Source organism: Agelaius phoeniceus, chromosome 2 (assembly GCF_051311805.1).
Source record: "Agelaius phoeniceus isolate bAgePho1 chromosome 2, bAgePho1.hap1, whole genome shotgun sequence".
Taxonomy (NCBI): Eukaryota; Metazoa; Chordata; class Aves; order Passeriformes; family Icteridae; genus Agelaius; species Agelaius phoeniceus.
This window is the reverse complement of record NC_135266.1, coordinates 62,772,091-62,785,678: the sequence shown is the minus strand read 5'-3', so window position 1 is coordinate 62,785,678 and position 13,588 is coordinate 62,772,091. Positions and strand designations below refer to the sequence as shown.

Genomic DNA, 13,588 nt, shown 5'->3' with positions numbered 1-13,588 from the left:
TGTCCACTCCAGTCTTCACAGACTGTCTCTTAGGCTGGGGAAACATCTTCTTTGAGTGTGAAGGCTTTGTTAGACAAGGCAGGGAATACTCTGTATTTCCTGATACGGTACTGAGGCCCGATGTTTTTATTTGCCTGTGGAAAGCCAACCATGATTTTATACCTGTGCAAACATAGTTAGCAGTTGCTTGTTGCTACTAATGGAGAATATCCTATGTGAAATTAGAGGGATAGGTTCAGGTAACTATGGTGATGGGTTACCAGCAAGGAGTTTTTCAATTTGGATTAATTTATAGTTTTCTGTCAAACAGGCTTCTCTGTGTGAGTATTTGACTGCTCTTTTGGAAGGTTCATTATGAATGCATTTTACCATTTTTAGTAATATTTTTAGGTAGTAAACCCATGGAGCTTCTTCAAATATTGCTATTTTATTAGCGATGTGACACAGAAATGTTAACATGGTAATAGCACCCGAAATATTGTCAGTAAAAGGTCTTAATTTTAAAAAGTGCAGGGAACCATTCTCAAAGCTGTTATTCAGTTTTCAACACGTATTTAGTTTATCAAGGAGTGCTAATAATGAGTTTGTATCTGAATATCTATGGGACTGAAGTAATTTCACTTGTTATTTGAAATGGCATATTATTTATTTCTTCACAGGTAGGATTTTCTGGAGTGATGTTGTGCATAGTTTGCGTGTGGTGTGGTGTGCATGCGCAGACATTGACATGCTTATGAGTGATGTCTTGGACTTCCTAAAGAGATTTTTATCTCCCTAAATGTTTTCTTGTTTTTTGAACTTTCCTTTTGTTCTGTTACATCTCAGTTTCAAGTTTTCCTGTAGAATCCTTCATGATTCATTTATTTGGGGGGCTGGATTAGGTTTTTCTAACAGAAAATCAGGCGTTTCAGATATATCTTGATTATGACTTAAGTAGTATCACTGATTTTGAAGAAAAATGTTAAGCATACTTGAGACCGAAATTTAAGAATGTTGGTAATAAAAATTACAGAATTTCAGTGAATGCTGTCAATCATATCATGCTTCATGGATTTCAGTTCATTGGTCAGTGCTCAATAGGTGCACTCACTTCTCTCAAGTCTGTCACATTTTAGATGATTCATGTAAATAACACTGTGATATGTTCTCCTTCAAATGCTAGTGTAATTAATATCATTAACAGATTGTCTCTCACCCTGGGAAAGTTATTTCCATTAAAGAATAACATAGATGCATCCGTGAATGAGTTATCCTAGTGTTATGGTATTTCTAATTTATTTTAGTGGTTGTCATGGATTTTATTTATGCATGGAAAAGTAATAATTTACAGTTAAAATTTTAGGTATAGAATTTATTTTAGGAAGATGAAGTTCACTTTGCTTAGTTTCAGAAACTTCATTCTATTTCAGAAGTAGCAGAAAGTTCAGTGCCCTTAAGAGTCAGCAGTGCAATGTCATGTACCCGAAATAAAGAAGTGTATAATATTCTACTTAGAAATTTTTTAATTTATTTTTTTTTAATCCTGATAGTAATTATTTGAAATGTTGAGAGTGCTTAAGGCTCAGTCCACACTGGTGCTCACAGCTAATCCCACATTAGTGTTTGATAAGGAGATGGCAATTCAGAGGCACAGATGTCTGATGGAAAGTCACTGCACTGGCCATCAGCGTGGGATTGGTAGCAGGGCTGTGATCATCAGTGGTGAAACAGCACAAGGTGAAAATGTTTCACAAGGGGAACCTTTATGGGATGTTCCATTTAAATTGTTTTTGTTTGTCCATTAATGTGCAGTCTGAGAAGTTTGGAAATTAAACACATAATTTTTTCCACTTAGAGTACTTGTTTATGAGCAAGGAACCTTCTCAGAAACAAAAAAACTGTCGTTGTCCATCTGAGATTTTCAATATTGTTTTAATAGTCTATTTTTCCAACTCACTTGGTCCTCAAAAAATGAAAATGGGACTGACTGCATTTGCAAACACAGTCTCTGAAATGCATAGTTTGACAAAGTGAAATTCCTCAGTTTGCCTCAGAGTAATGTGTCCGGGCTCTAATCCTGCAGCCTTTGATAACATCTGTATTCACTGAGCAGTGGAATTGCAGTTCTTGTTACATGAGGGAGGCCCTCATGTGATAGTATGTGCATACAGAAAATAATATGCTGTGCACTCATGCTGGATTTGTTTCTTTAGAGTAATCTATCATGAAATATCTCTTCTGTTAATAAAGGATCTGTTGTGAATTGCAAACTGGTAGATATGGGCCAGACTATGAGGTTAGAATTGACAGATTGCTACCCAAAATAGCGCAGGTTTTTGTTTCTCATTTTAAGTTGTTTTGGTTTTTTTAAACAGGGGGTTTTACAAACCTTAGGAGGAATACCATTCAACTCTAAATCTTCTAATTTCCATCTGCAAAAATGCAGGGAAAAAGGCAGTTGGAATTAAATTATCTGTTCGGTTAGGATGATGGTGCCTCTTCATCCTCTCCGCGTTTGTAACTATCCTTTTAAGCCTAGTCATCATCATAACTTCCTATACAAGTTAATTCCCAAAAGTTACTAAATGCTGGGTAAAAATTAACATTTAAAATGAAAGTTTTGCCTCTGTTTCTATGAAAACAAAAGTACATTGGAATTGAGGCAAAATTACTGGGATTTTTCTGTATGCTGCTACGATGTCAGTGTGTACTTGTGTATTAGATTCATCTGTCCTTCATGTGTTGAACCTTCTCCCAATGCCATTGCCAGTGTCATTTATCTAACTCTTTTAATTTCAGATATGGCTCTTTTAACTGTAAATATTGAATCTAAATTAGGCATTTGTTATATGATTGTCTTATTAAAAATGCTTTTGCATGTGTCAGTTGATTTTTATATCTTCTATTAAAATAATGTGACTGCGTGAAGCTGTAGAAATTTAGTAGTTTTTTCCTGAGATTCTATGAGAATCCTGAAATGGAAGGGTGCTCAGCTAGGTGAGATGTGGTATTGTTTTGCTTTCTAACTTTAATGGTTTATCCTGTCAGACTTTTTAACTATTGCTGCACATTGAGCTGTCCACAATGACTCCTAATTATTTTTCTCAGAAGACTGGACTAATTTGGTCTCATCAAATATTTAGACAAAATCATTTCTCCTTGTGTGCATTGCATTATATTTATTTGCATTTCATCTGCTGTTGTATAACTCAATTCTCTAACTCAATTAGATCTTTCTGGAAATCTCTGTTCTCCACAGTTCTTACTAACCCAAATAATTTCATACTACTGGAAATTCTAATGTTTGACTGTCTGCTTCCACTAATTGATGTTAACCATTGTTTTTAATGTTTGGTATACACCATATGGTTAACTTCTACCCTCCCTGAACATCTTGGTTAGTGTCTTGATTATCTGAACCTTTTTTGTGAGATAAAATTCTTCAGATAATCAGAGGCTTGGAGAAGGAGTCAGTAGAGCAGAGGTCTACTGAGAAATCTCAAATACACAGTGTAAGCTTTCTTTCTTCCATTGTTTATAAAGGAGCTAAAATGCTTCACAAGAGCTTCAACACAGCATTTTGCTTGTAGAAAATGCACAGTTGTCAGACTCCTAGGGAAATCTTGTCATGGAAATAACTGTAGGGTTCAGATAATGAAGTGTCCACGTTTTTACATGATAATATTTTGTTTCTCTGAAATACAACCTTACCGTATGGAAACTGTGGGAACATACTGCTGATCAGATGGTGAAAATGTGTATTAATCCTCTCTGGTGGATGCTAGTTTAAATGTGTATTACTCTGGCTGTATGGATGAAGTTTGTCATTTGTAACCTGTTTGTGTATGGGGTAGTTTAAGTGTGTGTGTTCTAAATGTGGTGATGCGTGCAGTGCCTAGAAGCAGAAGGGTAGGAGATTAGTGTTTGGCTAATAATGAGGCTGATGGCACATTGCAGTACAACAAAGAGGTGTGCTTTTGAGCTGTATATAAATTGATGAGTACCTGCCAGATGTTCCTAAATTGATTTTATTTTTGTTTTCATCAAGTAGAATGTAAAGAACAGAGATTAGTTTTTGAGGCCCATTTTGCCCTTTTTGTACGATCTGCCTGTAGTGCTAAAAATATATGTTCCTTTTCTTTTCTTTAAATATGGTTGGTTTTTTTTCACTATAACTCCTTCCTTTCTCAGGTAAGATAAATTGTGTCTTCTTGTTTATCAAAGTTACGCTGTATTTCCTTTAAAATCTGTTTTTCTTAATGAGAAGGAGCTACTTTTTGAGCAGATTAAGAAGTGCATCATCATTATGGAGTTGTGTTTTTGTTTTTTTTCCTAAACTCATGTAATTCCAAATAGTTGTAGAAATCAGACTGATAACAAACACAGGCCGTGGATGATAGCAAGATGGCTTTCAGTAGGTTGTCATACACAACAAGGGGGGAAAAAAATAAAGCTCTTTTTTTTTTAATTTGTTTCAAAACTGGGAGGTGTTTTTAGTGGTTGAAATTGGTTTCTGAGAGGTTGGTGAAATAACATTAAAGGTTCTATTCACTTTAAATCACTTGAGTTCATGCACCAAAAATACACAATGAAAGAAAGCATCTGTCCTGTGTGGTGTTTGCTGCCTAAATGAATAACATGTCATATGATCTTTCCCAAGGGGAAGCTGAAGAATCCAAAGCAGGTCATGAAATGAAAAATTATTGTTACTGGTGTTCAGCTGACTAGTTCAAGTCAGAAGCATTCCGTGTTATTAGATACATTTCACTCATATATGACTTCTTTTTCTTTCTTCATCACCTCTGCAGCAACTCTTGCAACGTATTTCATACTATTTTATTCATGTGAGTTCAGTGTCAAAGCCCCAAACTGAAGGATTTTACAGTTTTGCTTTTTTTTTTGGTTGAAGTAGTACAAAATGTCAAAAATTAGAAGGAAGGTCACAGTGGAAAATACCAAGACCATATCCGATAGCACATCCCGAAGACCCAGTGTGTTTGAAAGGCTTGGACCCAGCACTGGAAGTACTGCAGAGGTGAGTTGTAAAAGTGTTCTTCTTTTCCTCCCCACCCCAGCATCTTCTTTTCCAGGATTTATGTTGTGGGAAAGAGTAGCTCACAAGCAGCAAATACTCAGATGTTACTGAGGTTAAGTAAAGGTGAAAAGAACTCCTTAACATATGGATGTTCAACATGCTAATACTAGAATTTTCAAATACAGTGTATTGTGCCAGCTTCTGGATGGAGCAGTAGTACTGTGCATATTAATAGTGTTTCCACCAACCTAAATTTTTCTCTGCCAGACCTGATGCTCTTTGTTGATTATTTTTTAAAAATCAATGATATCACTGGTGGACAGAAATTACAGATAAATGGGACTTAATGTGGAGTCATTTGTTTGTTCTGCCACACTCACACCAATGGTATTTCCAGAAAGGAGTGTGAAATTCACCCAGTAATGTCTGTCTCTTAGACACAGTGCCGTAACTGGCTGAAGACTGGCAACTGCCTCTATGGGAACACATGTAGATTCGTACATGGCCCTTCACCACGAGGTAAAGGCTATAGCAGCAGTTATAGAAGGTAAATCAAGAACTCACTTTGAATTCTTCACATGCTGTAGGAAAATAGCTTTTGCAACTCTGTCTTTTGTTTTGTTGGTCTTTTTTTTTTTTAAGTGAAATGCTGTGGTGTGCCTAATTGTGTGTTATATCAATAACCAATTGCCTTATGAAGCTGCTTAAAGCAAGTATTTTGGCAATGTGCAGGATTTTTGTGTGTATACAGCTATAAAAAATTAATTGTCAACTGGATGCAGATTAACTATATATTACTTGAAATGGGAAGTTCAAGTACCTTAGTACTTTTTTGTTTTGGCATAGTGTCACTGCAGCTTTCTGGTATACTTTTCTGTCCTGTACTAAAATGCTGGTTTGCCATTACTTACAGCAGTGCTTACACTCACAGCCCTCCTGTCTTTGCTATGTTATGTGATGAATGTCTATTGTTTCTCTCATGTTGTGAGAAAACACTTCTCTTCAAAACATGGCTTTGTGACTTTATCTATCAGATATTGAAAAATGTCCTGTATTGTAGGGGGAGATCAAAAAAGTTACCTAATTTTTCAAAAGAGAATATTTTTTGTTATATGTCTCTTCGTATGTTTCTAAAATTTAATTTTTTTTCAACTGTCCTTTGTGTGGCATAACACCTAACTTAACTGAAGCCAAGTATGGCAAGCTTGTAGTGTTCTTTCTATAAAGGACAAAAAGATGGTATGGTTTTAGCATAGTATCTCTTTCTGTGAAGGCTTCACAATTTACAAACAGCTGTCCTTTATAATGCCAATACTACCTATAGATTATGGATGGGCACACTGAAGCATTAAAGAGTAAAGCAACAAAAGGAAGGTTGGCCTGATGTTAGGGTTCTGTGTTAGGTTCTTTTTCCTATTCATATGGCTTGCTCTTAGGATGATCTTGACTTTGCTTGTTTGATCTTCCATTGCTTCCAAGGTGCTAGCAGCTGGATACAAAATACATAATACTGAGTTTAATGTTTCTTTTGGTGTGTAAAACATTTTACTCTGTTCTGTGCTGAATGTTCCAAATGAATAAAGTAAGCAATTTACTGGTAGGGATTATATTTTAAAACAGTTAAAATGTCACTTTCTCCTTGCTTTTAGTGTTTGGAACACTCAGTGCATAGTTCTGCTTGGTCATTTGAAGAAAAGTGACATTTCTTTTAATGATTAAAGCTGTGTTTATGCTTCACTGTCACCAGTGAAATTAAAGAGAAACGTTGATTTCCTTCTTCTTATTGCTAACTTTTTTACTAGGACTATTTGAAAAGTCAAAGGACAAACCTTCCTGCTTATTTGCTTGGCACATTCAGTATTTAATAAAGGTGTTCTTAAAAGTAAAAGGAGGACGAAGCCCATCACCTCCACCCCCCCCCCCCTCCCCCAAAACAGACAAATGAAAGAGCTGTGCCTGTCTTCAAAAGTTTCCACTAATAGCTCTTGGCCAGGCATAGAAAAAGCTGGTACATAATATATACATAATAAAATGGTGGGGTGGCATTTTCATGCCATTTAACATTAGAGAGATTTTCACAAATGTTATCCAGGCATTCCAAATGCAATTTTATTGGCTTCAGGCAAGCCAAACTAATGCTGCTTCTGCATCAGTTCAGTTAAAGCAATATTCTTGTTCAAGTATCTGGGATAGCAAAATGGCAGTGTGTCTGCATGTGTTCAGTCAGCCTGCCAGGGAGCTCTCATCTGCTTTGCAAGGAGTTGGGTAGGACAGAGCATGTCTTGCTGCCTTTCTGTCTTCATACCTTCTGCCCCAAGTTCCATACCTGCCTGCAGTCAGTCCTTTTGCTAATGGTTTTATCTGACCATAATGCTTCCCATAGTTCAAAACATCAGCAGACAGTAGGAAAACTTGATTCTGAAGTATGATAAAGATTGATTTTAGAGCTAATGCTGCCTCTCACAGCATGAATTTTAATCTTGCTATAAAAATAAAAAACCTAACGTGTTTTTACATGAAGCATACCTGATGATAGTATTGAGAATTCAGTATTAGATCTGCCGGTCTTCCCAACATCAGAATTTAGGTGAAGCTAAGAGCTGTGTGTAAACATGCTATCCCATGAGGAATTTTGCTCTTTCTGCACTTGTAGATTGTTGGTTAGTTGCTTGGCAACTTCCTGGCTGGCTCCTTGATGCGTTTGTTGGGATCTATGCCATTGCTGGGACCTTTTCTTAGTCTGACTGGTCATCTTTATTTGGGATCATCACACTGCATTTAAAAACCAAGCCAAGCCAGCAGTCATACTAGGAAAGAATGTATGGATTTTGAAATTTCAAATATGGGAAACTGGAAACAGGGCAGTGTTTCTTGAGCAGTTATAACGTGTACATAATGCACAAATATTGGTCATCTGCCTCTGTGCACGTGTGCTCTCACACAGGCACACAGAAATATCTTCGGGTAGGTGTGTTGCAAGGTCTGCCTGTTGCTGGATACTTGCTCCTGACACTGTAAGAAGTACAGGAGCAAATCAAGTCACTGTTACAAATGTGCATTTCCTAAATGCTGTTAAACATGGAGAACTGAACTGTTGCAGGAAGTAATGCTGTTTGAAATCACTTAACTGCCTTAGAATTTGAAATGAGGAAATTCTTCATTTTAGGCCTTATTTAAAAGATAGGCCCAGCTCAAAATATTAAAAAGAAATTGCATAATGCCTTTTGTGTGAAAGGTTCTGTTTTCAGTTTTTCTGCAACTGAAAGTTGCAGTATAGCTACATTGTCTTAAGCTGCAGAGGTAATTTGTCATGAACTGTTGAAGTTCAACAGTGAGCATGACCTGGAATAACCAAAGATCCCTTTTGGAGTGGGCTGGGAGAAAGTTATGTAGAAATGAAGCTGTGGCACACATAAAAGAAAATCAGCTAGTAGACCAGCTTGTTTTTCTGTGCATTCAGCCAAAGCATCTGAAAACAGTCATGGCTTCATGAGTAATTATTTCTTAAAGTTTGACTAATTGTCACCCTTATTTTATTAGAGTTTTTGAAGGGTTATGATGTCTTTGGGGAAGGAGAGATAAGGTGATTACCATGACGTTGCTTTGGTGTTCTCCTAAAGCTGAAAAAAGCTTACCGAGTGACAGCAAAACCAAACAAAAAATTGTCCAGCAAACCCCAGCCCTGAATGTGTACCTTTTAACTTTGTGAGTTTTTTTCATAGCTTTTATAATATTTAAGTAGATTTGAATAATGCTTTAGCACAATACCTTGTTTTCAGCATGGGAGGGAACAAAAATTTTTTTAATTGGCGACGAAATTGGATACTTTGAATCCAGTTGGTTTGGATACTTTGTTTTGTACCCCAGCCTGTAACTTAAAAAAAAAAAAAAAGTATTAGAATGTCAGATGTGACTCTATAAGGTACGTGAGCTGCACTCAGTGCATGTTCTCTTGCTTTCTCCTTCACCTAATGGAATTTTTTTCCTGAAGGTATTCCTCTCGAGGAACAGTATTACAAATACATTATTGATAATCATTCTGCCTCTTAGCTTAATTTTCAGTTTCACTAATCCAAATCCTTTGTATTTGTGGCTTAAATATTATTAAAAATTAAGGTGTTGAATTACACTTTAATGCTGAAAGACAGTTTATTTGTTGAGATAGCTGATGGTTGGGATGCTTCAGAGAGTTTTGGTAATGCAAATAATTACCTTTTTAATATGGAGGGAGGGGAAAAATACTTAGAGTCATAACCTTTACTAAATCCAGACACTTTAAAGTTCATATAGTCATGCATGCAAAGAAAATAACTTATTTATACATTTTATGCTGGTTATTATTTGATCCTTAGTGATGAAAAAAGCAGAGCTCTACTCTTCTGTACATTTCCTCTGATCTAGATTGACCTGTACTTACAATTTCATGGAGAATTAAATGCTATAAAAAATGAGAGCAGTCATTGATCTTTGTCTCTGTGGGTCCTCATACATTTAACCCTGTGATGCAGTTTAAAGAATTAAATCTAGGAAACAGTGCAGAGGAGGAAATAGAAAAAATTACTTTTTCAAATATGTGCAGCTTGAAAATGAAATGGTATTAAATTAAATTTTTGTATGCATTGACTGTGAAACGGCCATCACAGAAGTACAAGACTCAGTATCAAGACAAATGTATATGAAGAGAAAATTTGTTTTCTTGAACTGAAAGGTCTTCTGAAACAGTTCCTACATTTCCTTAGCTTAGGAATTTGTTTGAATCACAGAATCACAGAATGGTTTGGGTTGGAAGGGACCTTAAAGATCATCTGGTTCCGACCCCCCTGCCATGGGCAGGGACACCTTCCACTCCACCTGGTTGTTCAGAGCCCCATCCAGCGGCCTGGAACACTGCCAGGGATGGGGCATGTGCAGCTTCTCTGGGCAACTTGTGCCAGTGCCTCAGCAATGCAATGGTTGTTCTCTTCTAGCACATAAGGGGTGAATGAACTCATGAATCCATACTAAAATTATAGTAGTGTAGGATGTTCCTCCTCCCACATCACAGTAATATCTCTTACAGAAATTATATTGTAAAGGTGCATGACTAGCAGAGTTCATCCAGTATTTTGTAATTAAATAATGAAATAGTTATTAGTGCAAGATGGAAAATGGAAGAGGCCTCCAGGAGTTCATTTCTGGTTCATGGTCTTGCAGCAGTGTTTTCCTGTGTAGCAGCTTCACCTAGACCATGGGAGGATGGTGCTTAGGTTATCTCTGCTTGCAGACTTCATCCACATTCAGAGTTGTGCTTCTCTGTGACTCTCATTGCTAGTCTATAGTAGTTTGATTCTGTATTAATTGTGATTTTACATATATATAGGTAATATATAGAGAGAGACACATATTTATGTAATATATATAAAAGTTGTTGCAGCTTAGATTAAGGAGAAGGCTAAATCTTCAAGTATTTGGTAAGAGTGATTATGAAACACATCTGCATGATGGTCAGAAAAAGGTTATTCTGGATGGGAAGCTGATCTAAAGTAGTAACTGAGTAATGCCATATATACATACAAATAATTTTTCTTCTTAGAGTCAAGTCTTCCTTGACTTTCTGAAAGGAAAGTTTTTATAATGCTTAAGCCCTTTAGAATGGCATATTTTCTTACGCATCCACCTTGCCTCTGGGTGGGAGGTTTAGAATTTTCTGGATATACTAATAAAATAATAATTAAAAGACAGATAATACTCCTTTAAGAATAGTCCCATAGAACTGGTTATATTATGTTTCTGTATTGTACAGGTCACCAGAAAGACCCACTGGAGATCTTCGGGAAAGAATGAAGAACAAACGTCAAGATGTTGAGGCAGAGCCCCAGAAACGAAGTACAGAGGAATCATCCTCTCCTGTTAGGGTAAGAGTGGAGTTTGCAGAACTCCAGAATCCCTCAGTAACAATTGGGCAGTGTGTCCTAGAAACCTTATTGTTGTGACTTGTAATATTGAAAATGTTTTAAGGAACTGATCATTTTGTACATAGCATATCACATTTTTTGTTATGAAGTGTCTTAACAATTGTACTGTTTTGCAATTTTGTAGTGCTTTCTGGTCTTTTGGTTCCCAAAGATTTTATAAACCCCACAGACATAAAATGTGTTATAAATACTGATAAACAGGTATTTAATAACAGTGCAGACTCTTTGATTATTACCAAGGAAGTATACTAACCATTGTTTCAGTTGTCCACTATTTTCCCCCCAGCACTTACTCATGCATCCCGACCTAAGTTGTTCACCCCAAATTTGCCTTTGATGAAACCATGCAGTTATGATTGTGCTGGTTCATTTTGCCTTCCTCCTCACATACTCATCAGGCACCCCAACTGCTTAATTAATGAATTTTGCAAAAAATTCATTATTGTTCTTATTTTGTAAGCATCTTTCTGCAACCCTGTGGCCCTCAAATATAAAAATTTAATTATTTTAAAACTGTGTTACCTGTTTCTGATGTTACAGACAAATAGGGATAGAGTCCGTAGTGTGACCCTGTACCTATGAAGCAGTAGCACCACTGTGTTCCTGCACCGTGTGTTTAACACCATCTTCATATGAATAATTTTTAAAAGGTTTTATTTGTAAAAAATCAGTTTTGCTTCTGCAGGTATTGACAATGTTCTATCATTTCCTCTTGGTCTGTTCCTACTTGTTGTGTAAAATAAATCTTTTTATGTCAGCTGTAAATAAATCAGCAGCAGCTGCTATCATTAAATTTAACTTTGGCTTACCTTCCAATCATGTTTTCAGTTGCTGTTAATTTTTGTAAACTCTCAATCTTTTTACTGAAATGTGTTTCTTTTATTTTCTAATAGTTTGAATAAACTGTTCAGTTATTGAGTACATGGTTGGTGGGAAAATTTTTTTTCCAACCGTCATTAAAAATTTGCTGTAACTTCTGTCCTGGTACAACTCTAATTTTGATGTAATTCTTACTATTGAGTAGTTAACCTTGCTTTTTATAGTGTTCTCTTAATGTAATAATAAAATACCTCTTAAAAAACTAAAACCCAAGTGAAAGTGATCTGGAAGCAAGAATCTAAAGGAATTGGAGAATTAGTGTTAACGTATCAAAGAATTATTTATAGATTAAGCACACAGCAGAGTAAAACATACTCTGCTTCAATCTCATAAAATGGAAGATTGAGGAAACAGCTGACCTTTTGTTTTAGTTCCATGGAGGCAACTCTCAAAATACAGGATATCAAAGAAAATATTCTGGAACAAATAGATGAAGAGGGACAGTCGTCAAGAGTTGCTTTGCAAAGAACCAGGATATCTAAAAGGACAGAAGACTCAAGTGGCTGAACTGCTAAGAAAAATCTTGCTCCATCGGTACAGCTGCTGTTACGGTGGAGATCTAATATGTTATGTTTGCATACTTCATTAAAGCTTTTGGGGTAACAGCAGAGCTCGATAAGAAAACTTTGAAATAATGAAAAGTAGCTTGTTCCATAAGAAGTTTCATAATTTTGGTTAAAAATAAAAAAAAAAGACCAATCAGAAACATTTCTGCAGACTAAATCTGTGCTTCACCAGACTACTAGACTGAAACTTCGATGGAGAGTAGTGGTTAAGAGAGAACTGCCTGACATAGGTCAAACCTGTTTTGAAACAAGACTTCTGAGGCATATATATAGATAGTCAAAAAATAGAAGGTATAGTATTTTAGGTTTAGAAGCCAGCTAAGGGGAAAATTTTAGATTAATTTGAAATTGAATTACACATAATGCTATTGTAATTAATTTAAAGAACTATAATTTTAAAGAATGTAGAAAAAAGTTGGACATTCCAAATGTCAGACTTTGCAGAAGATTTGAAAACAGTACTTGGGATTACTGAAGTCTGAGGAATGCCATGGGGTTTGGGAAAGATAGTTTTTGGCAGTACAATGGCAGATGAAACTTGGTGTTGGCAAGTGCAAGGTCATGCACAATGAAGAAAGTATTTAAAACAACAAATGAATGAATTTTTTAAAAGTAACTGAAACCACACAATAGAAAAATAAGTTATTGTGGACAGCTCAATGTAACCATGTGTTCCAAGTGAAGTCACAGTTGTAGAAGCAAACATTCAGGTATATAAAAATGGAATAGAAAATGATTGATAATATGCTGTAGAAATTCATGGTCCAGTTTTATTTGAAATGCTGTTTGGTTGTTATCGCCTGTATGCAAGAAAATACAGTCAAAGGTCTTCTTGAAGTGGGCAAAGAGGTGAGAAATAAACTGGAGAGAAGAAAGGACATGGGATGAATGTGTATAATGTATGTTTGAGAGAATGTGAGTTAGATGCGTCATATTTGTACTTTAACCCAGTAGAAAGGGTGGCAAATTAGAAAATGACAAGGGAAAATGTTATTTATGTTATATATAATAATTCTGCCTGGTTGTCAGAAGATAGGCATGCAAAGCTGAATAGGTTCCACAAGAATCTAAGACAGTATAACTAGGATAAAATCTTTTCAGAAGATATTTTTTATTCTTTTGAGACATAACTAGTACAATCTGTATGTATTTAGGAAGAAACTTCCTATACTGGC

At 35.9% G+C, this 13,588-nt stretch overlaps 1 protein-coding gene across 6 annotated transcripts in view; it reads left to right on the top strand.

Annotated features, from left to right (window-relative positions):
• Positions 1-13,588, top strand: part of ZC3H13 (zinc finger CCCH-type containing 13) — a 45,337-nt gene that overhangs the window by 1,187 nt on the left and 30,562 nt on the right. For 2 of the 6 annotated variants that reach the window (XM_054651049.2, XM_054651043.2), the window contains exons 2-4: positions 4,889-5,014; positions 5,452-5,561; positions 10,797-10,908. The exons of 1 other annotated variant lie outside the window; for it this stretch is intronic. In XM_054651049.2, coding sequence (XP_054507024.2) covers positions 4,898-5,014; positions 5,452-5,561; positions 10,797-10,908 — 339 coding nt within the window. In that variant the 5' untranslated portion in view covers positions 4,889-4,897. Of the gene's footprint in view, positions 1-4,888; positions 5,015-5,451; positions 5,562-10,796; positions 10,909-13,588 lie in introns of those variants that run through there. 3 more of the 6 variants (XM_054651044.2, XM_077173685.1, XM_054651059.2) reach the window with 3 other exon arrangements.